Here is a 24,158-nt window from a genome sequence, read left to right as displayed (position 1 = left end):
TGTGCTTATGAATTCTATACACACACACACACACACACACACACACACACACCCCAAATTTTCATTTCTGGCTATGCAATAATGATTACTTATTACACTGCCTAATAAAACCCAGAAGATCTTATTGCATGACTCTCATACGGCTGTTAGATTATTATTCCTGTTGGAGAGCAGCTGAGTTACAAGACCCTCCTTCTCCCTTTTCTGACCATCTTCATCCTTCCATGTACCCTCCATTCGTCTCCCCGCCTCACTCCCGCCCTCTTTTGTTTCTTTCTCCCTTCCTCTTCTCTTCCATTCACTATCAGGAAGGGCAGCCTGTGGAGGCCCCAGTCAGCCCAACCCCGAGCCAGCAGGGACTAGAGGCAGCAGCGGCTGCAACAGTGAGTGAATTAAAACTGACAAACCATCACATTTTGTGTAAAGAGGTGGCAAACAGTGCAGCAGAATTCTTTTCAGTTATATGGAGAGCATGGGACATGTGTGCTCTTGGGAAGTCCATCCTTTTATCTCATTGGGACAAAGATAGGAAAGACTTCCACCTCTTACGAGTAGATTCTAGTATCATCTTTATCATTGGTCTACTAAGTTTCTATTCAAATTTGTAAGTACAGTCATGTCTATGGGAGGAAAGTGGCTGTTGTACCCTCTCAGAATCCCATCATCTTAATGGGATATATTTTGTGACCACGTATTAGATGCTTTTTCTGCATGGAGCAAGAACATTTCTGTGATTCTTGAATAAATCTCCCTGCTCTTTAAACTTCTGCTTCGGAGTGATGCTTGGACATTTGGTCCATTTTAGCTATGACTTACTCTCCTGCCAGTCAGAGCTTATACATGTCTACTTTTTTGCGAGAGACTCAGAAGCCCTCATGTCCTCAGCTGTTCCATTGAGACCGCCACTCCGCCATGTGTCTCGTGTGTCTTCTGCATCTGGTACAATAACCAAAGTCATCTGTTTCGACTTTCCTTCTTCAAATACTAACTCATGATTCAGCAACAGCACTTTGAATGTTAAGTATTTCAATATTTATCCTGAAAAACATCTCTTAACCAAACTGTTTTAATGTGCTAATATCAACTTAGCCCGGTGTATTCTAGGTAATCAGTAAGATTTAAAAAATCTCACCAGCAGTAATCACACATGTACTCTTATGATCTAGTGGCATCATACTCCTTTATAAGAAAATGAAATATTTAGATGGATAGCTCTTTCCTTCATTAGGTGTTTCTGATCATTTTAAACCTAGAAAACTGCTGTAATCCTTCTAGAACTAATCTAAAAGGGCTGGTATTTTGGATCAGAAGATAGTTTAATGTTACCGTTTAAAATTATTTTCAAACGGATTTACTCTCTCCTTTGAGAAATGTTTTAAGTTCACAAACCACATACTATCCATTATTGACATTCTTTCCACGTGCCCTTCTTTCTGTTAGTCTTAGCATATTTAGGATGTGCTTCTGATGCATCCGTTTTGGTGCTTGTAACTCTGTTACCCTCTTCTACAATATTGTCCAAGTGAAACGTCCCCCGTCTGGAAACCTGCACCTTCGTAGAGTCTTCTTAGCCCACTGGTTCTTCCGCGAAACGTCTGGTTCTATTGAGCCTCGTGAAAGCTTCAAGACGATCATTTCACAAGGACTCTGGATTCTTGACCCTAAGGGCTGAGGAGACAATCACTGATCTGTGTTTGTTCTGTTCTTTGTCCTTTGGGTTGTCTGTAAGCAGTGTATCATAGTTTAATGTTTTCTTTTTTCTGCTGATGTGTATGTCTCATCTCCCCTTCCTGTAATTTTCATGTCCTGTGTCCTGAAAGGACACTTGCTAGTGTCTGGCTGAGAGGTTTACCCTGTCTGCCCCTCACTCTGTCTGCTGGTTGGGAAAAGCTTCAGAAATGACCTTCCGCTTTAGGATCCTTAAAGCCTGAAGCCTGCCTCAACCCTGTAACCCGTGCCAGGATATGCTGGGGTCCTCTCCTGTCACCAGTGCCCTTTTTGTACTTCCAGTCCACCTGCTGAGGTCTGTCAGGTGTAATGTTTGCATGACCTGGAGGCGCCCAGGGTCTCGGTGCTTCCCGAATCTGAGTACACATCAGAATCACCTGGTGACCTTTACGTTTGTTTCTTAGAGTATTAAAACAGAAGAAGTAATAAAGGTAGTCCACAGTTCCATGACCCAGACAATCCTCCACTGACATTAAAAAGTAAAATTAAAGCAATAGGTTAGAAAATGCAAATAGTACTGAAAGTGAAAGTGCCCCTGTCCCTGGACTCCTTCTCCTACTCAAAGGCAGGGGAATTTTGCCTCCAATATTTTTCTGCATATATCAGCATATTGCTATCATCTATTGATATAAATATGTATATGTATTTGTACATGTGTATGTATACACGTTTAAAACATACTAGGAATTGTGTTTTAAACTGTAGCACTCTTTTGCCCCTTGATTTATTAAGTTTAAAAATTTTTAGTGTATCCTGGGAGATTGTTTCACTCTGTTTTTTTTAATTTTTTTTGTTTTTAATGTTTATTCATTTTTGAGAGACAGAGAGAGACAGCATGAATGGGCAGAGAGAGAGGGAGACACAGAATCTGAAGCAGGCTCCAGGCTCTGAGCTGTCGGCACAGTGTTTCACTCTTTTTCATAGTTGTCTGGTATTCCATAGAACATTCTGTTGGATATGCTAAAATTGTGTAATCACTGTCATTGATGGATGTGTTGGTTGTTCCCAATTCTCTGCTATTATAAATACAAATGCAGGGAACATCCTTGTCCACATATGTTGATAAAATTTCATAAACATAGATGTTCCCAGTGGTGGGGGTCTCAAAGGGTATGTGCATTTTTTTGTGCTTGAATTTTCAAGGTAGACAATAAAAAATGCTTATACAGTTTGTACGTGGGGAAATATTTTTTAAAATACAGATTTTCTGGGCCCCACCCCAGATCTACTAAGTATACAATTTCCGGGGGTAGTATTTGAGAATCTCTTTAATTTCAAGGTGATTCTGATGCAGCTGGCTCCCTGACCAGCACGGAAGAAGCCCTGCTTCAAGGAGAAGGAGAATTTGCCCAAGCACTGAGTTCTGGTGGTCAGTCAGCTGTAGTAAAAGCTGCACACCAAAAGATGAAGCTGTGAGTAGGGACCTCCGGGCAGTGGAGCAAACCTGTTGGCACATTGTGCTGCTGCCCAAAAGGCCGATTTGCAGGAGAAAAGTTTTTGAACTCTTGCCTCGTTTGGGGTCCCTGATCAGAAACCATAAGAAGTGGGCCCAGGACCTGTTTCTTTAGCTCCTGTTCACTCTGGCGGGTTAGCACTCATTGGGATTTGTCTGACTTAACCCCAGTTCTGCCTGGTTTTGTACTCAAAGAGTCCTTTTGTCTCAGTAAGCCCAAGCTTTTCCAAGTCAGGTTGACTTAGAAATTCTGGTTCTGGAGAGCCCGCTGAACACTATGCCTGGGAAACTGGAAGCAAACACCCATTTGGCATTTGCCACATGCCTGGAAGAGAGTTGTTGTAACACTCCAGAATCCTCCATTGAAGGAAAGGGGACTTTTCATTCCTTTTTTTTTTTTTTTTACCTCAGTATTCTCTGGCCGCAAGCTGATGTCCATATAGATTTCTCCCTTCCCTGATCTAGGAAGTTCTTTGTTCCTGGGCAGAAACCCAGTATGCTTCTGGGAGAAGTTGCTGGAACTCTTGGGTTCCAGTTGAAAGTTTATCAGACCAGGTTATGGTCACCATGTCATTTGGCTCCACTCCCTCTTAGAAAGTCTGATCTTTAGTTCTAGAAAAACTTAGACCACTGACAACTTCACAGATAGAGCTACACTCATTGCAAGAGTCCGTTCAGGTTAAGCTTTTCATTCAAGCAGTCATCTCAGTTAGTGTTGACCAAGGCCAGGTTGGTGAGTCTTGGTGCAGTAGGCTGCATGTTTCCTCTGATCAGAATGAGGTGGTAAATGTAGTTGGGGCTGGGGCTGGGGCGGCGCTGGTTGGGGTGGGAACAGTGGTTTGTTTTTACTTGTCTGTTGGATCAGCGGGTTTTGATTTTGTTGTGAGAATATATGCTTTTCTGAGGTTTGTATGTACTAACTATCACCCTTCCCCACTCACAGAATGTCACATTAAAGCCCAGGCAAATTCTACTCTTTCTGTTCATCTGTGTAGGGAACTCTCAACTTTGGTGGGATCAGGGTGGGCAACGGACCGACAGAGGAGGATGCTGAGATTATTCAGCATGACCAGCTCTCCACCCATTCAGAGGACGCAGAAGAGGTAAGATCCAGTGGCGTGGGCTTCCTCTCCTTCTGTGGGTCAGCCCTAGGCTTATGTGCATAGGAGGCCTCCCTACAGTCTTCTTAGAAAATGAAAATACTAATACTAATGATCAGCCTGCCTTCTGGGCCTCTTAGGGCACCACAGCTTTTTCCAGTGGGCCTGCTCTGAACTCTAGGTGTCACCGGCAGCGCCCATAGCAGTTTTGCTTCATGGTCCGAACTTGAATTCCGAGTTGCCTGCAGTATTCTGCGAGCAAATCTCAATTACTAACTGTGCTCCTGGGGACCGAGGGCAGCGGAGGCCCCGGCTTCCCAGGTCTTATTACCAGAAACACAGGCCCTTTAGGGCAGCCTCTTCATCCCTTGCCCCTTCCAGGAATGGTTCCAGTTGGAACTGTAATCGCTGGTCCTTTTAAAGTCTTGTCCCACGAATCTGCTCTCTGTGGCAGATACATTATTTGAGCTTTTGAAAAATGTTATTTGCCTACTTTTTACAGGGAGGGTGAAAAGCAGTAAGGTCAAATTAGACTTTTCCTTAAACCACCACCTCCAAGCTGCTTTTTAAAATCTGGTCTGCTTGCCTTGACCCCTCATGCCACAGAACCTATGAACTCAACTTGTGAATGTCATCTATTTGTTATATTCTTTTTTCCCCCTTGTTATGTTCTTTTTCAAGCAAATAGAATAGGAGTTGAGGACCCAGGTGACTGAACTTTTCAGTCTAACTGACCACTTCCACTGTGTGTATGACATTTGTAAAAAGGAATTGCAAGGGTTGGGGTGCCTTTAAAAAAATATGTATCTTCATGCTCTAAATCCTGCTGGTTTTGCTCTCTGTATGCTGAGCATGTCTGCCTCCAGCACGTTAGACCCATTTAACATTAATGGTCTTCCCCGAGAAACAGTCAGTAACCTTGTGCTTATGACTCGTGACCTTGTGTGGCATGGCTTCCCACTAAGTGTAAATTTGTGTTTTCAAGCCTACCGAGGACGAAGTGGTAAGAAACAAGCTGGCTTTGCCTTCATGTTTATCTGGGGCTTCTCTTCCCATCCTTGTGATCACTCTGCTGACCCTGCCGCAACCCTGGGGCCACACGTGACACCTGTGTGTCCTGCATCTCACTGGCCATTTCTAACCAGTCCGTGAACCTGTGTTCTGAGAACATCCGTCTCCATTAACTGCATCTCATGTCGGTCACCTCTGTCTTTGTTTCGTTGACTTTGCTGATCTAATACCTCTGAGAATGGCTTTGAAAGGAGCTACAAGTAATGTCTGCATTGGCATTCTTGAAGTGACCCCCTTGGGGGTCAAATCCCATTGGTCTTTGCCTTCCTGTCCTGTGATGTTATGTATGGTATGGTCGCTCTGCTGCTGGGAGTAGCTGTTTCCTCCTTGCTCCTCTGAGAGCTTGTGAGTAAAGCTCACCCTTCCTCCCTGTCTGAGATGCAGCCACCCTCTTCCTACTGTCCTCATCAGCTTGATGATGCTTGAAGTGAGAATTGCTGGACCCTCGCTTGGGGTCAGTTGTACCTCCACTATGACCCAGGTGGGAGGGAGACAGCTTTCAAGAGGAGGCTTTGCCTCTCCGATACATCCCAGAAAAAACAATCCCAACTGCATGAAAGGAGTTCATATTAATACCAGGTAATAGAATCAAAGTTGGCTATTCAGGCCACATTTGGAGTAGAAGGCCTTTGAGCTCGGCAGTAATTCATTTAGCAATACGCACATTTTGAATTGGGTGTTTTAAAGGCCTTGCTGCACTGTTTGCATCTTCCCCCAAAACTTTTCTCTAAAATATCTAGACCCATGAGCCCTTCCCTTTCCTGGCTCTCCTGGTCCTCTCTAAAGGGGCAGTGGGATGGGAATGGGAAAACCTTTGCTGGTGAAAAAAAAACAAAAACAAAAACAAAAATAAAACAAAAAAACCCCAGGCAGTGCTCGATCTTCCTGAAGGCTGGAGAGCCTCTTTTGCTGGCCTCCAGGAGCCTCTGGTTCCTTTGGACTGCTCATCTGTTCACAGTCAATGGTGGAGCTGCCTGGAAGGGCTGGCTGGGAGTGTGTTCCGTGATAGTGAGGAGCCCAGCCCTCTCCCAGTAACACAACCTCCAGCAATACTGCTCTTCTAAGTGCCTTCCTAGTTGAGCACCCAATGCCATGGTCATTGTCAGAACGGTCCTCATTTGTAGCCATTCCCCAGGGGTGTTGGACATCCACACCAGATGGACTGTGATTTGGCCTCCCGAGTCTCTGGCCCCTCAGCTCCCTCAGGGGTTCAGCTTCCCATGGCTTCCTAAATAATGATGACATTTTATCAGGCACATGGGCAGTCTAGTTCTCCACAGCCAGATTTAGATCGGGTTAGAATTATCTAACCTAAAGATTTCAAACCTTTTTTTTTTTTTTTTCTTAATCCAGCCTGGAAGTTCTTCTAGAACTTCCCCTTTTTGCTTGGCTGTGAAAACCCATTTGCCCCATGGAGGCCATTATTCCAGCGTGCTAAAAGCAACAACCCCTCTCCCTGGGGAGCACTCAGTCCAGTTGCAAAGCAGGGCCAGGCTAGTTGATTGTCTGGGAAATCTTTAAAGGCTGTAACCATTCAGCAGGGGTCAGTCGCCCCTCTCCCTATTGTGTCATCTCACCAGGTGTATTCATCCCACCCATCCATCCCCACACCCACGCACCCGCCCATCCATCTGTTCATTCATCCTGCCCATCCATCCATCTGTTCATTCTTTTATCCCACCCATTCATTCATTCACCCTCTGTGTGTCAAGCACTCTGTTTGGTATACAGAAACTGCGAGAAGAAAAACATAGTCCTCGCCCTCAAGGAACTCCCAGACAAATTGAGGAAACAGTCTGGGTGACAGGTGGTGTGACTGAGGTGTGCCCAGGATGCTGTGGGAACACAGAAAGAGGGCACCTGACAGGTGCTGGGGTGGGAGTGGAGAAGAGGAGACCAGGAAATGATTCCCTAAGGAAACTGTTGCTAAGCTTAGTCTGGTCAAGCAGGAGTCTCTTTGAGAGGATGATGGGAATGCAGACCCATCGGTGTGTATAGTTATCTTAAAGACACGGGCCTGCGGACCCATCACATTTGGGAGATAAGCAAGTTCATAGCTTGGCTGGAGCTTAGGGCCAGGAGTTGGAGACCAGTGAGAGGTGAGCCTGGAAGTTGCAGAAACAAGCCGCAGTAAAGTGTTTGGATAACAAGGAGCCGTCAGGGGACCGTGAAGCCGGAAGTGTCACAACACATGTGCGTGGCTCTAATGGGGGTGTTATGGGAGGTAGTGGATTGGGGAGGGGTCACAGTCTGGAGGCATGGAGACCAGCTAGTCTGATAGGAGTCGTGAAACAATTGGGAAGCCTCCAGTGAAGTGAGGCGTTTGCAGGGAGTTGGAAAGGGAGGGACCAATAATATGAGATTAAGGAAGAAAGAGCTACAGGTCCCAGGGCCTTAATGAGTGTAGGCAGTGAGAGTGAGTGAGGATTCAAGATGGACTTCCAGGCTTGGGTGCCTGGGGCCCTAGTGGTGACACTCCATCAAACGTGGGACATGGAGTAGAAGTCGTGGTGGGGTCAGAGGAGAGCAGTTAATCAATCTGGGTGGCACTAGGAAGAGATATGGCACGGCCAGTTGGAAATGGGCAACACGGAGATGAAGGCGTCCATTTGGGAGTCCTAGGGGCGGCCGTCAAAGCCCTGAGTGGCAGCGCTGCAGGCAGGGTGTAAGAGCTGAGGCTGACCCTCCAGCATTTAGGGAAGAACCAAGGAACCCCCAGGGGGTAGGAGGAAAACTGAGGGGAGGCGAGTGTCTTGAGAGGGAGGCGGAAAAGGCGACCGTGGCAGAGACTGCAGAGGTTCAGTCAGGACACAGAAGGTCTGTTAGACCTCACAACTGGGAGGCAAGGGAGGGGGTGCCAGGAAGGTCAGGTGTGCGGGGCAGAGAGGGTGGAGGGCAGGGCGCAGGAGAGGAGTAGTGGATGGGCCCTGCAGGTGGAGTGGAGTGTAGACAGGGAGTCTACAGCGATTGCTCCTCAGTCACCACTGACTCATGAGGCAGTGATAGGCTCCTAAGTGCCTGGCTGATTTCTCACTAAATCCTCACCTCGGCATCATTGTCCCTCATTGTATAGAAATGAAAACTTGCCCATGGTCTAGAAGAGAGGCTTTCTCCACGTTCTCCATTCTTGTGGGAAGAACTCCGGGTAGAGTAAAACTGCTGACAAGGGGCTGGCTCTGAGGAAGCCCGGCAGTCCCTACTTTCGTAGAGCTCTTAGGAGCAGACACCAGTGCCCCTCGGAGCCAGGACCCTTCCTTCCTCTGAGCATGGGTTCTGGGTGATGGCCAACAGTGGTGGGAGAGCTCTTAGCGGTGTTGTTGGGATTGAGGTAACTAGGATTATCTTAGTTTTCAGAGTAACTAGGAGGCTTGAAGAACCTACTACAGAAGAAAAGCCCAGAAATACTCAGAGTGTAGATGGTCAGAGGTGAGGGAAACCGAGGTGGTCGCCCAAAGGTGGTGTGTTGGAGCTGGCCTCTCTCCCCACTGACCACACCCCTGAGGGCCTGGGCTGTTAGCACTTTACCAGCCAGCTCCTCCTCTCGTCCTGCAATTTCCCAAGACGTTTCTGGTGTCCTTTGGGAGTGGAGTCATGTGAGTCTTGAAAGAAACTGGTAAAAAATAGACTCTGACCTGAAGGCAAGGGGAGGCCCTGTGCTTCTGGGGTTCTAGGCTGGGCTGTGTGAGAGGAGCATGGGAAGAGCCCGCCTCCTGCTCTCTGGAGGCTGCCGATGGCTCCACCTGGCCGCAGGAAAGGCCTGAAGTATGCCTGATGCTTCTAGAGCATACCAGTAATTCTTCCCTGGCTGTGCTTGGAGCGGACCTACAAATGAACTCCTGAAAGCTTGTTCTACCCCTACCCCTTTACTCTGGAAACAGTTTGTTTGTTTGTTTGTTTGTTTATTTATTTATTTATTTATTTATGAGAGAGAGAGAGAGAGAGAGAGAGAGAGAGAGAGAGAGAGAGCGAGCGAGCGTGAGTGGGGTCGGGGCAGAGAGAGACACACACACACACACACACACACACACAGAATACGAAGCAGGCTCCAGGCTCTGAGCTGTCAGCACAGAGCCCGACTCAGGGCTCAAACTCAAGAAACGTGAGATCATGACCTGAGCTGAAGTCGGACGCTCAATCGACTGAGCCACCCAGGTGCCCCACTGTGGAAACAATTTTTGATGTTGAAAGGAAAGCTGGGAGAAAGGGAGCGTGAGAAAAACAAATACGAGAAAACAATAGATGTTATGTTTGGTCTCAGTCAACTGTAGGATTTTGTGAAACTTTTGCCAGAATTTCCCTGTGTAATCTTTTCAGAAGTGACAAAAGAAAAAGGAGGTTATCTTGTTCCCAATAGGTTATCGGAATAATGAGTGAAGTGGCTGTGGAGGCTTAGTCTCGCCTCAGCAGCTCCTGGCCTGTTGGCCGGTGGCTGAAGTGTAGCCTGGGAAGAGGCCGTTCTGCTCTCGTGGCTCAGTTAGAGTAAAGCACTTCACTCGGGCGCCATAAAGAGGAAGTTGGCTGGAGCAGGCCCAGCAGCAGGGCCCTAAGAGTCCTGGGTCCAGACAGTCCATTTCTCTGAGTGCTCTTAACTCGGCATACATTCCACCCTTGGGCTTATAGCCTAGCGAGGTAAAGAGAAGAATCTCATTAAGATGTAGGTCATTAAAATGTAGCGTATTCAGGGAAATGGGGTATCCAGTTGGGGAGCTAAGCCAGGCAGGATTTCTGGGGACGGCTGAAGACACCACCTGAATTCAACGCTGGGATTCCTGTTCCGTGTAACTGTTAGTGCTCGGGCCCAGGCCCAAAGTGCCAGGTGACCATCACGTCCTTTCTGCACATCCCCTCCCAGCCTTATATCTTCTCTCTGGTTTTTCTCCCACGAACAGTTTGACTTTGGGGACACCATGGTCCACCAGGCCATCCACACCATCGAGTACTGCCTGGGCTGCATCTCCAACACCGCCTCTTACCTGCGGCTCTGGGCCCTCAGCCTCGCTCATGCACGTGAGTGTGTTTCTCCCAGATTGAAAATTAGGTTTTCCCCTTCTCTGGGCACTCTCTCGGATGCGGAGCTTAAATAGAGTGGAAATAACATAAAGGCGCTGGAATTATTCAGACTCCTGAGTCCCAGGAGAAAGATGTCCAGATGGGAGGACCAGCACTTTTGCCAGACTTAGCTATGCACGGTGGTCCTGCCCAGATTCCAGGAAGCCACGATGCCGCAGACACTTCAGGAGAGGGATGACAGAGCAGAATGCAAGGCCCGCAGCACCTCTTGCCAAACTGAACCGGATGTCCTGTCTCTCCCCATTCCCCAGAGCTGTCTGAGGTGCTTTGGACCATGGTGATCCACATCGGCCTCAGCGTGAAAAGCTTGGCAGGAGGTTTGGCGCTGTTCTTCATTTTCGCCGCCTTTGCCACCCTGACCGTGGCCATCCTCCTGATCATGGAGGGCCTCTCGGCCTTCCTCCACGCGCTGCGGTTACACTGGTGAGGAACAGCGAGTTCGGGGGCTGTAGACGTGTCCTTGGCTGCACTGAGGGCGGCTTTACTCTTGTACAGAATCCAGAGACGCTAGGAAGTGTCTGCTTTCATTCACATCATTCTTCCCGATGACCTATGTCAGGAGTGAGCATCAGGAAGTGTCCCCACAAAAGCACAGCTCACCTTTCAGAGCCCCCCAAGGGACAATTCTCTGGTGGATGTTGTCAGATTCCTTCTCCCTTTAGCATTCTTCACTGCTCTTGAGTATGGCTTAAAAGACTGAGGTTGTTGGTTGGTTTGGTTGTGTGTTGTTTTTTTTTTCCCCCTTTGGCATAAACTTTCTCCTGTCTTCAGAGCGATGCAAGCAACTCTGGAGTAGATTCGCAGTCCAGGAAAGTACTAGAGCACACTGTACCCCAGTTTTGTCCCCCTCATTCTGTCATTGTGCCAGTGTCTTTGGGGCAGACCCCTAGCAGTTGACATAGGTAGGGGGATTCCTGGTTCCATAATGTGGAGCTCAGTTCACTGAAGCAGCACCTTCACAAGGGCAGGTTTGGGATTTGTTTGTTTTCTTTAATGTAGTTTGTGGCTCTTAATGGCTCTGCACAGAGAGAGCCAGCTCAGCCCCAGGGAGTAGGAGAGCTGACGTCTGGTCCAGGCAGTGACCCTGTGACCTCAAGTTAGCGTTGCCAGATTTAGTGAATAAAATTCCGGGACACCCAGTTAAATTTGAATTTCAGATACACAATGAATTTGCATTGGGACATGGATATGGGACATATTCGTGCTAAAAACTAGGCATCCGGTACTTTATCTGGCTTCCCTACCTTAAGCTCTGGAAGCTCTGGACCCTCTCCCTAGAAAAACATCCCCCACAGCAGTTTTACCCATTTAGGGGGTCACAAACTCACTGGCCCTACATTAGGACCCGTAGACGAGACGATCTGTGTGGTGCTAGTGATCTCAAGCTCAGACAGGGCGTGGAAGGTTTCGTGGCATCAGTTTTCTAAACCTGAACCCAAGGATCGTCTTCCCCAACCCCCTTTTCTTTGACTTTTCTCCTGACTTGGTTATGCTGAGCCCCCTAAAAAATTCCTGTTTGCTGTTGTAAATGACAGAGGGGACTGGGAGGCATGTAAGGACAGGCCGTAGCTGGGACTTACCCTTCCCTCAAAAGCTCCTTTTAAAGAACCTGTCCTGCTACGTCGGTCAATATTCTTTCTCTGGCTGGCTTTCCTCCTCCTTGCCGCCCTCCTCCCCACCCAGCTGTTGTTTATTTACTGTCCAGCCAGGAGGTTAGGAGCGCTGTGTGGCTCAGGCTGCTGGCACGCTACCCTGTTCTTAGCTTATCAGCGTTCTCTCCCCAGCACACTTCCTCAGCTGCTCGGTATGAGGGAATGTCTGTGTAACCAGCCTGTGGTGACTCACTGTTTCTTCCTTCCTTTCCCGGTCACTTCTCTGTCTCCTGAGCCCTGGGCTTGAGGGGCCAGTCACTACCCCACCTGAATTCCAGCCCAAGTGGGGAGCCTGTTGCCTCCTCACTGGGCGGGCTGGGGAGCAGTCAAGGTGCTGGGTCAGAACCGTCTAAGCAGCGAGCTGAGCATACCCCAGGGTGAGGAAGGTCACCTGGGCTTGGGGCTACTTTCCAGAGTGAGCTGAGGCAGCTTGGGAGGTCGTGTTTTGTTGCCAGAAGGATTATTTCTTCCTCGGGCTCACCTGTGGCCTTCAGGTGAAGGTGTCTTCTCATGTCCTCACCAGTGAGCCCAAAGACCTGATGAGTGACAAGAGAGCAGACTTCATTCAGAATTAGGCGCCACTGGGTTTGAATTCCAGCTCTGCTGGATCTGGCTGGGTGACCCTGAGGAGAGCACTTACCTCCCTGAACCTCAGTTTCTTTCATATGCAGAGAGGAGGGTATCCATGTAACATGGTTGCCATGATAATTAGGAAATTAATGCATATACCAAGCGACTGTCACTGTGCCCAGACACATCGTAAACTGGTGTTCAAGTGCGGGTCCCAGCCACCCTGCTTAAAAGTGGGGTGCCCTGTGGGGAGGGCATCTTGGCTGTGGTCCCTTCTAAAGAAACTGCATTACGTCTGTTGAGAGAGAGGGGACACCCCAGGGGGAGGCACATCTGAATGCCTGTGGTTTTCAAGAACAGGCTCATCAACAAACTTGTAGGTTTGTTGTTTGGGTAGTGGAAGGATCGCATAGAGGAGGAAAAAAACCAAACAGCAAAACTCCTTTATAGAGCTTTCAGAATCCCATCGTGGGAGGCTTATTTGGAGAATCGCCCTTAGTGAAAGGAGGTGAGTGGCCCGGGTGCTCATGTTCCCCCTTCTGGCCGAATGAGGATGTGCTGCAAGGATTCCCAGGTCTTCTAGTCCACCAGGACTGCAGGAACTCTGAGTAGTGGCCATCTTGTGAGACGGGACAGCTGGTCCTGCTGTAAGTGGCTGCAGGGACATTGCTGCTATTTTTCCTGGTGTCTGGCCTGGGCATCTCCCAGCCTGTCACTTGACTCCTGGTTGTCAGCTGGGGTTTCCTGATTCTGATGTAAGGGCTACCCATTTTACAGGTTTGGATGTCTTCAGTGAGGACAAGAAAAACAACATCTGCTTTGGTAACAAACAGAATCTCACTAGTGAGATTCACGTAGGGTCCTTAGGTGGTGGGTGATATATTTGAAAACATTAGTGAACAGGTTACTTTACCAACCGAATTCTGTTGCCTTCTGTGTTACACGTCTATTTTTGCCTACTATAATTAGCTGTCTTTTCTTTCTCAGAAAAGGCAAAGGTAGGGAATATGATTTGTAGTTGCAACTGTGGACACCAAACTGACTTTAGTAGAAAGACTGTTGCTCCATGGCCTACCTTCAGGAACCTAATCCCTTCTTATCTAGCAAATTCCACATATGTATAGATGTGCACACTTGCACACTCACAGATTGGTTGAAGGCCAAAGGAAAATGGGGACCAAATTGCTGTAAGGAATGTAGTGGGGCCACAGCAGGACACCATGGGATGGTTGCAGGAATGGCTGGCCCAGGAGAAGTAGGAACGCCTGAAGTAGAGTTCCTGGCTGCCATTATTGCCTTGACATTTGGGCCATCAGACAGATATGTGTGCCAGGCCCCGGACTACTCAGAGAGTGGCAGAAAGGGCCAGTGAAGCGGCTCAGCCCAGAATCCTCTTTCTAAAACTGCTTCCTTTCAGCCACAACCCTGCCAGGAAAGGGAGGAGGCCCAGGACTCCTTTCTCCTTCCCTCACTCAAGGAAACAAGGTTTCCTGTTACATAGCAGGAATGAATGCTCTGTGGACTCCCACTTACCCTCCTGGGTCACTGGGTGGCCTTTGCCAGGTCCTGGAGCTGGAAGGGGTGACACAGAAACCCATCCGACTTCCTGAGGCCCTCCTCCCAACTGTGGAATTCTAGAGGTACGTTTCAGTGACTTGGGGCCCTGGAGGCTCCCTGAGTAGTATAACAGGCCCTTAAAATAGGAGGGACCTGCAGGACAGCCAGCAGGGCCCTGTGGGCCCCAGCGCAAAGAACTTTGTGTTTGTACTTTCTCAGGAAGCACACATTTCCCTGGTTGGGAGGGAGAAGAGGGCGGGGAGCCCGACAGGGAGATTGCTTTCCAACTTTGTTCTGGGAGGATGGGGTGAGCGAGGCTGAGCAGGGAGGTGACGTCAAGCTGACCCCGAGATGCCCAAGATGGCCCTGGACACGTGCCCCCTTCCTACCCACTGGGCCCCATGGATAGATGAGGCGCACAGAGGAATGGCAAGAGAAGGATGGTGATCCCATGGGCATCTGAAAATTTTTGACGCTTCTACTTCATTCGGCCAGTTTGGAATTTGAATTGTTTGTGTGATTAGCCAGCCAGGGGATCTCCTCATAGACCCTAAGGTGACTTACCCACCATCTGGCTACATATTGTAGAAAGCAAATGGGATGTGAGGCTGTTTTTAGCTGTTCAGAAATGCCCTTCCCATATGCAAACAGCCTACCCAGCACGAAGCATTTGAAGCATTCGGGCCCAGCCGCAGCGGGTGAGAAGTGGGAACCGACCTAATTCCCACAACAGAGGCCTGAGTAGCTGTAGCTTGTAGGACTTCTCTGGGTGTTAGGATATGGGGACGAGTCCAGATCCTGGTTTGGAATCGCTCTTGCCGAGAATCCTGGGACTGACTTCAGTTTGAAGCCCCCTCCCCCAGATCCTTTTTCCCTGAGGGGCTTGGCCCAGGGAACTCTCCAGAGTCCAGAAGGCTTGGGGACCTGGGCCCAGCCTGTGGAATGTGGGGCTGGGAGGAGAAGGCTGCCTGTTCTTACACCCACGCAGAAAATTCTATTCACCTCTTGTCCCCAGGGGGTGGAGCTGGCAGCTCCAGTGTTCTCAGCCAGCACCCCAGGGCTGACGGGGCCTCTGAGGACCTCTGCTTGCAGACAGCCCTTCCAACGTGCAGGCACCCCACCCCCACCCCCACCCCCACCCCTGGTTTGGAGGCAGGATGAAGCCCTGCCCTGCACCAGAGCCCTTGCCTGAAGCCCGCCCCCGCCCCCAGCTCTGCCTGTCCTTGTGGGGGCTCTGGTGCCCCCAGGGGCACACTGTACTGAGTGGAAACTATTCCTCAGGGCAGCTCTCCTTGGCTTTTTTGTCCTCTGAATCATGCATTTTTCTGCCCATATTTGGTGGTGATTTGGTTGCTGGGCAGCCATCCAGGGAGTGTGCAGGGGGAAGCACGGGCTGAGCCTGGCTCTGCTGCCGGGAGCGCGGTCTTCCTGCCCCTCAGAGTTTGAAGGGGCCCCAGGGAGACCATTGGGGATGGATCCTGAGCTGCCTGGGAAGGGAGGTGAAGCTCTGCTTTTCCTTTCAGCCCCTGGGAGAAGAATTCGTTCTCAGATGTTTTTGTAGTTGGAGAATATTTTGGCCATTGCTTGGAGAAGACTTCCCCTCCTGATTCCCCCCCCCCCCTTTCCTGGGAATTTCCTCCTCTAAAGCGCCCATCGCCCAGCGTTTACTCGCAACCCTCCCTTCTCCTTCCTCCAGCAAGAAAAGAAACAAACAAGGGTGCCTGCCAGAGCTCCTGCCGCCCAGGGGCTTCTCAGAGAGGTCTACTGGGAGCCCCTGCCAAGGAGGGGGGTGTTTAGGGGACACTTCTTCGTTGTCGTTAGAGACCCAAGCCAATCATTTAGCACATGGCTAGACAGAGTTTTGCAGAAACACTCTTGCTCAGTAGGACAGAGTGAGAATTGAGGACAAACCAGTGTGGAGATGTTCTGCACTCTCGCCCAGGGCAGGTTTAGGGCAGGCCCTGGCTGCAGAAGTGGGGCCTGTGTGCACGGTGGGAAGCGGGCGGGGGCCGGGGCTTGGTGGGCGGCCGAAGGCTGAGCTCAGCTAGGAAAATGAGGGGAGGAGCATCAGAGCATCTTTCTAGCCCAACTGTGAAGTCCCAAAAGGATTTTGTGGAATGACGACTTTCTTTTTCCCTTTCCCCAGGGTCGAGTTCCAGAATAAATTCTACAGCGGAACCGGTTTCAAGTTCCTACCCTTCTCCTTTGAACACATTCGGGAAGGGAAGTTTGACGAGTGAGCCCCATGGAGGGCTGTGTACCACAGGCCACCCCCCCACACACCCCCCGTCCCTCCACAGCTGTTAGCTCTGCTCCTCTCGCCTGTTGGTTGTGATCCCTGGGTATCGGGGCATTTGTGTCATCCCAGCCACCCTCCCATCTGTGAGTCATTTAGATAGATCCAGCCCTCCCTGGGTCCCCCACCGCCACCAACTTCCTGTGTAGTATAGTGATTTTCTAGAGAGAAGCTGGGCTCTGGCTGTCACTCACACCTACTGGGCACCGGCCTTGCCCTCCCAGTCTCTGTCCAGCCAAAGACAGCCTCTCCTCTGTCCCCTGGTGGTGAGCAAGTTTGCATTTTACGTGTGAGCCCAAAGCCCATGGAAGAAGCACCTTTCACATCCACACTCAGACTTTGAGCCTCCTGTTCCTGCCACTCTAGTCACTGGTTGGGGATAGGGGTGCTCTTGAACATACCCCACTCTTGGGTTAGCAGGGGCGGGTCCAGGAAGAGGGCACTTCTGTTCTCTGCCTATCCCTCTGGCCTTCAGAGCAGTTGTTAATCGGGAATTTGGCTGGACGCAGCTGTGCCGTCGTGCATGGCTTCTCCCTGTCACTCCCAAGAGTCCCAGGGTATACCCAACACTACCTCCCTAACCTGCACCCTCTCCTCCTCCTTCCCAGAATCCCCTCCTTCCCCCTGCTCCTGTTTGTACCCAGTGTAACAGCACAGCAGGGAGTGACCCAAACAGAGGTCCTGGCTGCCTGCTGTGGTTGGGTGCTGCTTCTCAGGCCATGTGCGGGCCCTGCCACAAGCATGCCCTCCAGGCACACGGTTCAGACAGAGGCTATTTCTGGGTGCAGGCCCCACAACCTTTCCCCACCCCTAATCGTGAGTCTCGAGGGCAAGACTGTAGTCATCAGAGGTGGTTCTGCCTACGGACCTGCCTTGCTCTGCCCTCCACTGCCCCTCCCCACTTCCACTGGGGTCCCAAGTCAAGGGAGTGGGGTCCTGGGCAGGGAAGGTCGGTGCCATTTACAGTTTGCTGATTGGAGGCGACCGCCAGGGCCACAGTACACCTGGTTGTGAGAGCCCTGCCCTGTGGGCCGATGGTGAGCACCCCCAAGGGCCACCTCTCCTGTCCCCCCCATGCCAGGCTGTGGCTCTCAGGGCCTTGTAATCATGTGTTGGCACAGCAGCCCGGGCTGCTTCAGCCAAATCGAACCCCATGGCCCTCAGTGGTCGAGATAATCCCCTGAATTGGCCAGGCCCCTGCCCTCCTCCTGCCCTGGCTTTTCTGAGTTACTTAGCGCTGCTCAGGACTCTCCTGGGCATGGGTCACCCACCCCCGCTTCACCATGTGTTGGCCAGTGTGACCTGCCCCGACTTTGTGCAGATTCCCTCCCCTCCGGGCTGGTGGTTTACATGATGCCCTTTGCTCTGTTTACAGCAGGGTTTGCCTCAGAGCTCTTTGTCCGGAACCCTGCCGGAGGCCCTTCTGTTCACATGTTCCCGTGCTGAATAAAGTGTGTTTGACTCTACCAGGGAGGCTGTCTGTCCCTGTGCCCCGTGTTGCACGCCCCTGCCCCTCCTCCAGCATGTCTGCTTTCCTGTGATCAGAGGCCACAGCTGCAGTGGCCCAGCCGGGCCGTTTGTGAAATTGTCACCTCTCAGGTTTCCCAGGCGCGTTCCCCTCCCTCGATCCCAGCAGCTTTGCAGATCCTGCCTTCGGTGGGAAAGGGACTTGAGGGGATCATCCTCACCCCCCTTTCCCACACTACCCACCCAGACAGCGGGGGAAGGGGGAGCCTGGACATCTGCCCGCCCTCCTCTCCCTCTACTCCAAGTGTGCTTTCCAGGACTCAGTAGCCTGGCTATCTTGAGCCCTGATGCCCTTGGCCTTGGTGTGAGTGGAAGCTCAGCGTCGTGTTCCTCCAGGCAGCGGGCGAATATGAGGTGCAGAGGCAGGCAGGCAGGCAGCTGAAGAGCCAGCAGGCGGGGTGGGCTGGGAGGGTGCTGGCTCCCTCCTAACTGTGATGTAAGGCACCCACATTCTCGCTCGCCCTCCCTCTCCAGGCCTCCTGGGGCCTCCAGGGCAGGGCTGCACGGGAACATGGACAGCGGGCCGACAACTGCTGCCCCAGGAGGGGTGAGCAGGGGCAGGAACACCCTTTCGTGTTCCTTATCTCCCCCACCCCCATCTTCGAACCTTCTCTTCCCCGAAAGGCCACCTGCCCCAGAATAGGCTCTTGGGTGCATCACCCCCCGCTGGCTCCTTGCGCGAACAGTCCAGGATGAGTTTTTTAGCCTCTGCTCTGTTACTGACTCAAAAGGGAGGCTTACTAAGAATAGATATTTGGAATCAATGGCATAGAATTGAATTCAGAGTCCAGAAATCAGCCCTGTTTATGGCCGATCAATTTTCCACACAGGGGCCAAGACAATACAGTGTGGAAAGAACGGTCTGCAACAAGCGTTTGTACAACTGGGTATCCACGTGCAAAAGAACAACTTTGGCCTGGAGCCCTCGCACTGTGTATGTAGGTTAACTCAAAGTGGGTCATAGACCTAAATGTAAGGGTTAAAACTAAAATTCCTAGGGGAGATTAAAGGAAAATGTCTTCATGACCATAAGTTAGGCGATGATTTTTAGTAGACCCCGAAAGCAAACAGATAAAAAGAAGATATGGGCTTTGGTCTGACAAGCTTTTGTGCTTTAAGGGACAGAACCCCGACAACCCTCACGCTGGGAGAAACTGTAAGTCCTATCTAATAAAGGATGTGTATCTAGAATTACAATTCAGTCAAAAAGACAAATACCTTCATTTAAAAGGTTTAAAAAAAAAATTAGGGGCCCCTGGCTGACTCAGTGGGAAGAGCATGCGACTCTTGATCTCGGAGTCATGAGTTCCAGCCCCACGCTGGGTGTAGAGATTACTTAAAAATAAAATCTTAGGGGCGCCTGGGTGGCTTAGTTAAGCATCCGACTCTTGATTTGGGTGATTTTGGCTCAGGTCATGATCTCGCAGATTCGAGAGTTTGTGCATCAGGCTCTGCGCTGACAGCGAGGAGCCTGCTTGGGATTCCCCCTCTCTCTCTGCACCTCCCCCACTAGCGCTCTCTATCTCTCAACATAAATAAATTTTAAATAAAATCTTAAAAAATAAAAGGTAAAAAAATACTCCTTGATTTAAAAAATGAAAGGATTCAAAAAGGCATTTCTAGGAAGAAAAACACAAGTAAGCAATGAGCCCGGGGAATGACACTCGGCATCATTAGGGAACCACGGGTCAACCACAAGGGGATCTGCCACATCAAACCTGCCATGAAAGGCGGTAATAAGGAAGGGACAGTTACAAGTGCAAATGGTGCAGCTCCTTCAGAAAGCGGTCTGGCGGTTCCTCAAAATGTTAAACATAGAATTAACCTACGACCCAGCAACTCGGTTTCTACATCTCCAGCCAAGAAAAATGGAAAAAAAAGAATGTGCTCAAACTCGGGCACAAGTGTGCATCGTGGCACTGTTCATTCCTCCAAGATGGAAACAACCCAGATGTCCATCAGCTGGTGAATGGACGAACAGAAAGTGGTGTGTCCATACAAAAGGTGCTCTTCCACAGTGAAAGGAAGGGAGAACTGACACGGGCTGCAGCACGGATGAACCTCAAGAGCGTTATGCTGAGAAGCCAGACACAAGACCACATATTAGGTGATTTCGTTTGTGTGAAATGTCCAGAATGGGAAAGTCTGTAGAGACCAGACAGTGGATGGGCTGGCCTAGGACTGGCTCTGGATGGGGCTGGGGCAGGATCAAAATGGGAGTGACAGCTAAGGGGTGCAGGTTTTCTTGTGGGGAATGATAACAATGTAAAATTAGACAATAGCGATGGTTGCACAACTGTGAAGTTACTTTAAAAAAAAAAAAACTCGGGGCGCCTGGGTGGCGCAGTCGGTTAAGCGTCCGACTTCAGCCAGGTCACGATCTCGCGGTCCGGGAGTTCGAGCCCCACGTCGGGCTCTGGGCTGATGGCTCGGAGCCTGGAGCCTGTTTCCGATTCTGTGTCTCCCTCTCTCTCTGCCCCTCCCCCGTTCATGCTCTGTCTCTCTCTGTCCCAAAAATAAATAAACGGTGAAAAAAAAATAAAAAAAAAAAACTCATTGAGTTGCACGCTTTAAATTGGTAAACTTTCTGGTATATATCAATAAAATGGGGCAGGGGGCGGGAGACCTAGGGCTTCCCCAGGGAGAAATTCATCCCTTGCCCAGGTGGAAAAGACCTGAGCTGGCAGGTCATTGGCTGAGCGGAACTGCTGGGGTCTCCTGGTCTTGCCCCGCCTCCAGCCCAGCCAGCTAAAGATGGACTGACCAGGACCTGGGCCATGGAGGGTGTGGGAAATCCCAGGAGCCCTCAGGTACTGGTGGGAAGCAGGATGGATCCATTGCTTCTGTTTTTAAGGGACATGCCCTGTATGCTGCTCCCCTTCTTGTGGAATCCCTGGACCCCAGACCTCTGCTGAGTGAGCCTGTGCTTTGTTCAGGGAATTCTCCTCATCTTGAGGTCATGGAACAAGTGTGGGAGAGAGTGGCTATGGGCCAGCTTGGTGTTATAGCGCTAGGGGACAATGCCATCGCCATTTTCAGGATCCTACTCCCTGTCCTGTCCTTCACTGGGACTGCGCCTCTTTCTGCCCCCAGGAACCCTGTGTGGAAGGGACATCGGAGCTCCACTCAGATTCTCAATGACCTGCCTGCTCTCCCAGCTCCCCAGGCATGTCCTGGGTGTGGGCTGTCCCCTGGTGGCGAGATAAGGAAGGACCCATTCCTCCTCACTCGGAAGGTAGGTGGGATCCTGCGGGCTGTGACAGCTAGGCAGAAAGGGGTAAGTGACCCTGGAGGTATTCTGGGGTGCATAGGCAGAAGGTCAGGCTGGCTAAGAACAAAAGAGGAGACAGATGGAGAGTGGAGAGCCCAGCTCACTTGTTCCACGCACAGTAATTGAAAAATAAAATGTGTCATGGGAAAATGATCAGACAGTACAAAAGGCCCTGTTACAAAAGTCCTCCTCCCGCCCTGAGAGCCCCAGTGCCCCACCCACAGCAACCACTGTTTACATGACCTATTAAAATTGTATTTTGAGAGAAGGAGTACAAGTGCGGGGAGGGGCAGAGAGGGAGAATCCCAAGCAAGTTCCGCACTGTCAGTGCAGAGCCCGATACAGGGCTCGAACCCACAAACCGTGAGATCATGACTTGAGCCGAGATCAAGAGTTGAATGCTTAACCGACTGAGCCACCCAGGCGCCCCTTTCGTTTTTTTAAAGCACAAATGGGAGCTTTCCGGGACACCCAGGGAGGGGTCCCTACGGGCATTGTTTTGCGCTCCTGTCGTAACTTAAAGGGAAATTTCACAATGTCCGGAGCCCTTTATGTCCCGCAAATGAAGGAGGAGGATGTCCTCAAATTTCTTGCAACAGGAGCCCGCTTAGGTGGCACCCACCCTGACTTCCGGTACATCTACAAAAGGAAAGGGGATGAATGGTATCTCCATCATAAATCCGAAGAGAACCTGGGAGAGAAACTTCCACTGGCAGCTCATGCCGTTGTTGCCATTGAAAACCCAGCTGGCGTCAGTGTCACATCGTCCAGTAGTCCTGCCCAGCGAGCTGTGCTGAAGTGTGCTGCAGGGGCCACCCCTGTTGCTGGCCGCTTTGCTCTGGAACCTTCCCCATCCAGATCCGGGAAGCCTCCCCAGAGCCACATCATGCTTGGTCTCTACTTCTACAGAGATCGTGAAGACATGGAAAAGCAAGCGCAGGCCGCAGCTGAAAAGGCTGTGACCAAGGAGGACTTTCGGGGTTAACGGATGGCTCCAGCTCCTGAGTTCACTCCACCGGAAGTCGCAGACTGGTCCGCAGGCGTGCTGGTGCGCTCTGGGCCCACTCAGCAGTTCCCTGCCGAAGACTGGGGCGCCCAGCCACCACCGAAGACTGGTCTGCGGCTCCCACTGCTCAGGCCACTGAATGGATAGGAACAACCCACGGAGTGGTCTTGAGCTACTGTTCCACAAAGGCAAACAAAAAGAAATAAGGTTGACAGAAAATAAACAGTTGGGCTTGTTTGTTTGTTTTAATATCTGTTTTTGAGAGACAGAGATTGTGAGCACGGTTGGGCAGAAAGAGAGAGGGAGACACAGAATCCGAAGCAGGCTCCAGGCTCTGAGCTGTCAGCACAGAGCCCAATGCGGGGCTCGAACCCACAAACCATGAGATTCTGACTTGAGCCAAAGTCAGATGCTTAACCAACTGAGCCATCAAGCTGCCCTTCAGATTCTAAAAGTTGGGAAAAATAGGGGTGCCTGGGTGGCTCGGTCAGTTTAGCATCAGACTCTTGGTTTGGGTTGGGGTCTCACTGTGGGATCGAGCCCCATGTGGGGCTCTGCACTGGCCGTGTGGAGCCTGCTTGGGATTCTCTCTCTCTCCTCCCTCTGCCCCTTCCCCGCTCACACTTGCACACTTTCTCTCTCTCTCTCAAAATAAATAAATAAACATTAAAAAAAAAGTCGGGGTGCCTGGGTAGCTCAGTCGGTTAAGCATCCGACTTCGGCTCAGGTCATAACCTGACAGTTCCTGGGTTCAAGCCCGGTGTTAGGCTCTGAGCTGACAGCTCAGACCCTGGATCCTACTTTGGATTCTGTGTCTCCATCTCTCTGCCCCTCCCCAACTTGCTCTCTCTCTCTCTCTCAAAAATAACGTAAAAAAATTTTTTTAAAAACAAAACAAAAATAAATGTTGACGGGGCACCTGGGTGGCTCAGTCAGTTAAGTGTCCAACTTCGGCTCAGATCATGATCTTGCAGTTCATGGGTTAGAGCCCCCACATTGGGCTCTCTGCTGTCAGCACAGAGCCCGTTTCAGATCCTCTGTCCGCCCCCCCCCCGCCCCTCCCTCGCTTGCGATCTCTTTCTCAAAAATAGACATTGAAAAAAAGTTTAAAAAATAACAATAAAATAAAACACAAATGGGAGTTTGCTATACCCACTGTAATTAAACTATATATAGAACTATATATGTATAGTTTGCAGAACATCCTGAATCAACACCACACATTTTCCTCATCCTTTTTTTTTTTTCAAGCAAATGCTTGATATTTCATCCAGTCGATGTAGCGTAGTTTCTTCATCCAGTCGATGTAGCGTAGTTTCTTCATCCAGCCCCCTACTGTCCTCAAAGAGTTCCCAGCCTGGTGGGGAAGATGAGCAACGAGACAGTGTGACATGTCCACTGTAATCAGTGAGGCTCCTGCCCAGCACCCATGAGCTCAGGCTTTGAATGTGGACGGTGTCCCTCATCTTTGGCCATTGCCAGCAACCCCCGCCAGACCCCACAGAGAGGTGGACCCAGACCCCACAGAGAGGCACGCTGAATCCTGACGATCTGCAGCCCAGCTCCCCCAACGCTTGTGTTCCCTAAGATCTAGAAATGCTGGAGGAGAGTCTGACAAGTCTTATCCAGAGCAAGGAATGTTTGGAGGGAGAACGGCGGGGGTGGGTTCTGGAGGGTAGTGGAGAGGGGCCTGGGGGGCTATAGGCTAGGGCACATCTCTCTGGGCTGGTTTGGGAGCTACTCCCTGGGATAGGGTGGGAACCTCCTGACACCAGGAAGTGACTGGGAGCAGGGCTGCACCTCCTGCAGAGGCTGCTGGCTGAGCTGGGAACAAGGCAGGGGGACTGCAGCTTGTGC

At 50.5% G+C, this 24,158-nt stretch overlaps 1 protein-coding gene across 4 annotated transcripts in view; it reads left to right on the top strand.

Annotated features, from left to right (window-relative positions):
- The window catches only part of ATP6V0A1 (ATPase H+ transporting V0 subunit a1), a 59,580-nt gene extending 41,617 nt beyond the window's left edge, over window positions 1-17,963 (top strand). For 3 of the 4 annotated variants that reach the window (XM_047845571.1, XM_047845570.1, XM_047845572.1), the window contains exons 18-21: window positions 4,177-4,284; window positions 10,242-10,359; window positions 10,674-10,845; window positions 16,348-17,963. In XM_047845571.1, the coding sequence (XP_047701527.1) occupies window positions 4,177-4,284; window positions 10,242-10,359; window positions 10,674-10,845; window positions 16,348-16,441 (492 nt within the window). In that variant the 3' untranslated portion in view covers window positions 16,442-17,963. Of the gene's footprint in view, window positions 1-308; window positions 384-4,176; window positions 4,285-10,241; window positions 10,360-10,673; window positions 10,846-16,347 lie in introns of all 4 variants that reach the window. The other variant, XM_047845573.1, reaches the window with a different exon arrangement.
- Window positions 17,964-24,158: the final 6,195 nt, after the last annotated feature.

Source organism: Prionailurus viverrinus, unplaced genomic scaffold, assembly GCF_022837055.1.
Source record: "Prionailurus viverrinus isolate Anna unplaced genomic scaffold, UM_Priviv_1.0 scaffold_35, whole genome shotgun sequence".
NCBI classification, from domain to species: domain Eukaryota; kingdom Metazoa; phylum Chordata; class Mammalia; order Carnivora; family Felidae; genus Prionailurus; species Prionailurus viverrinus.
The sequence above is the reverse complement of the archived record's forward strand: the minus strand, read 5'-3'. Positions and strand labels throughout refer to the sequence as shown.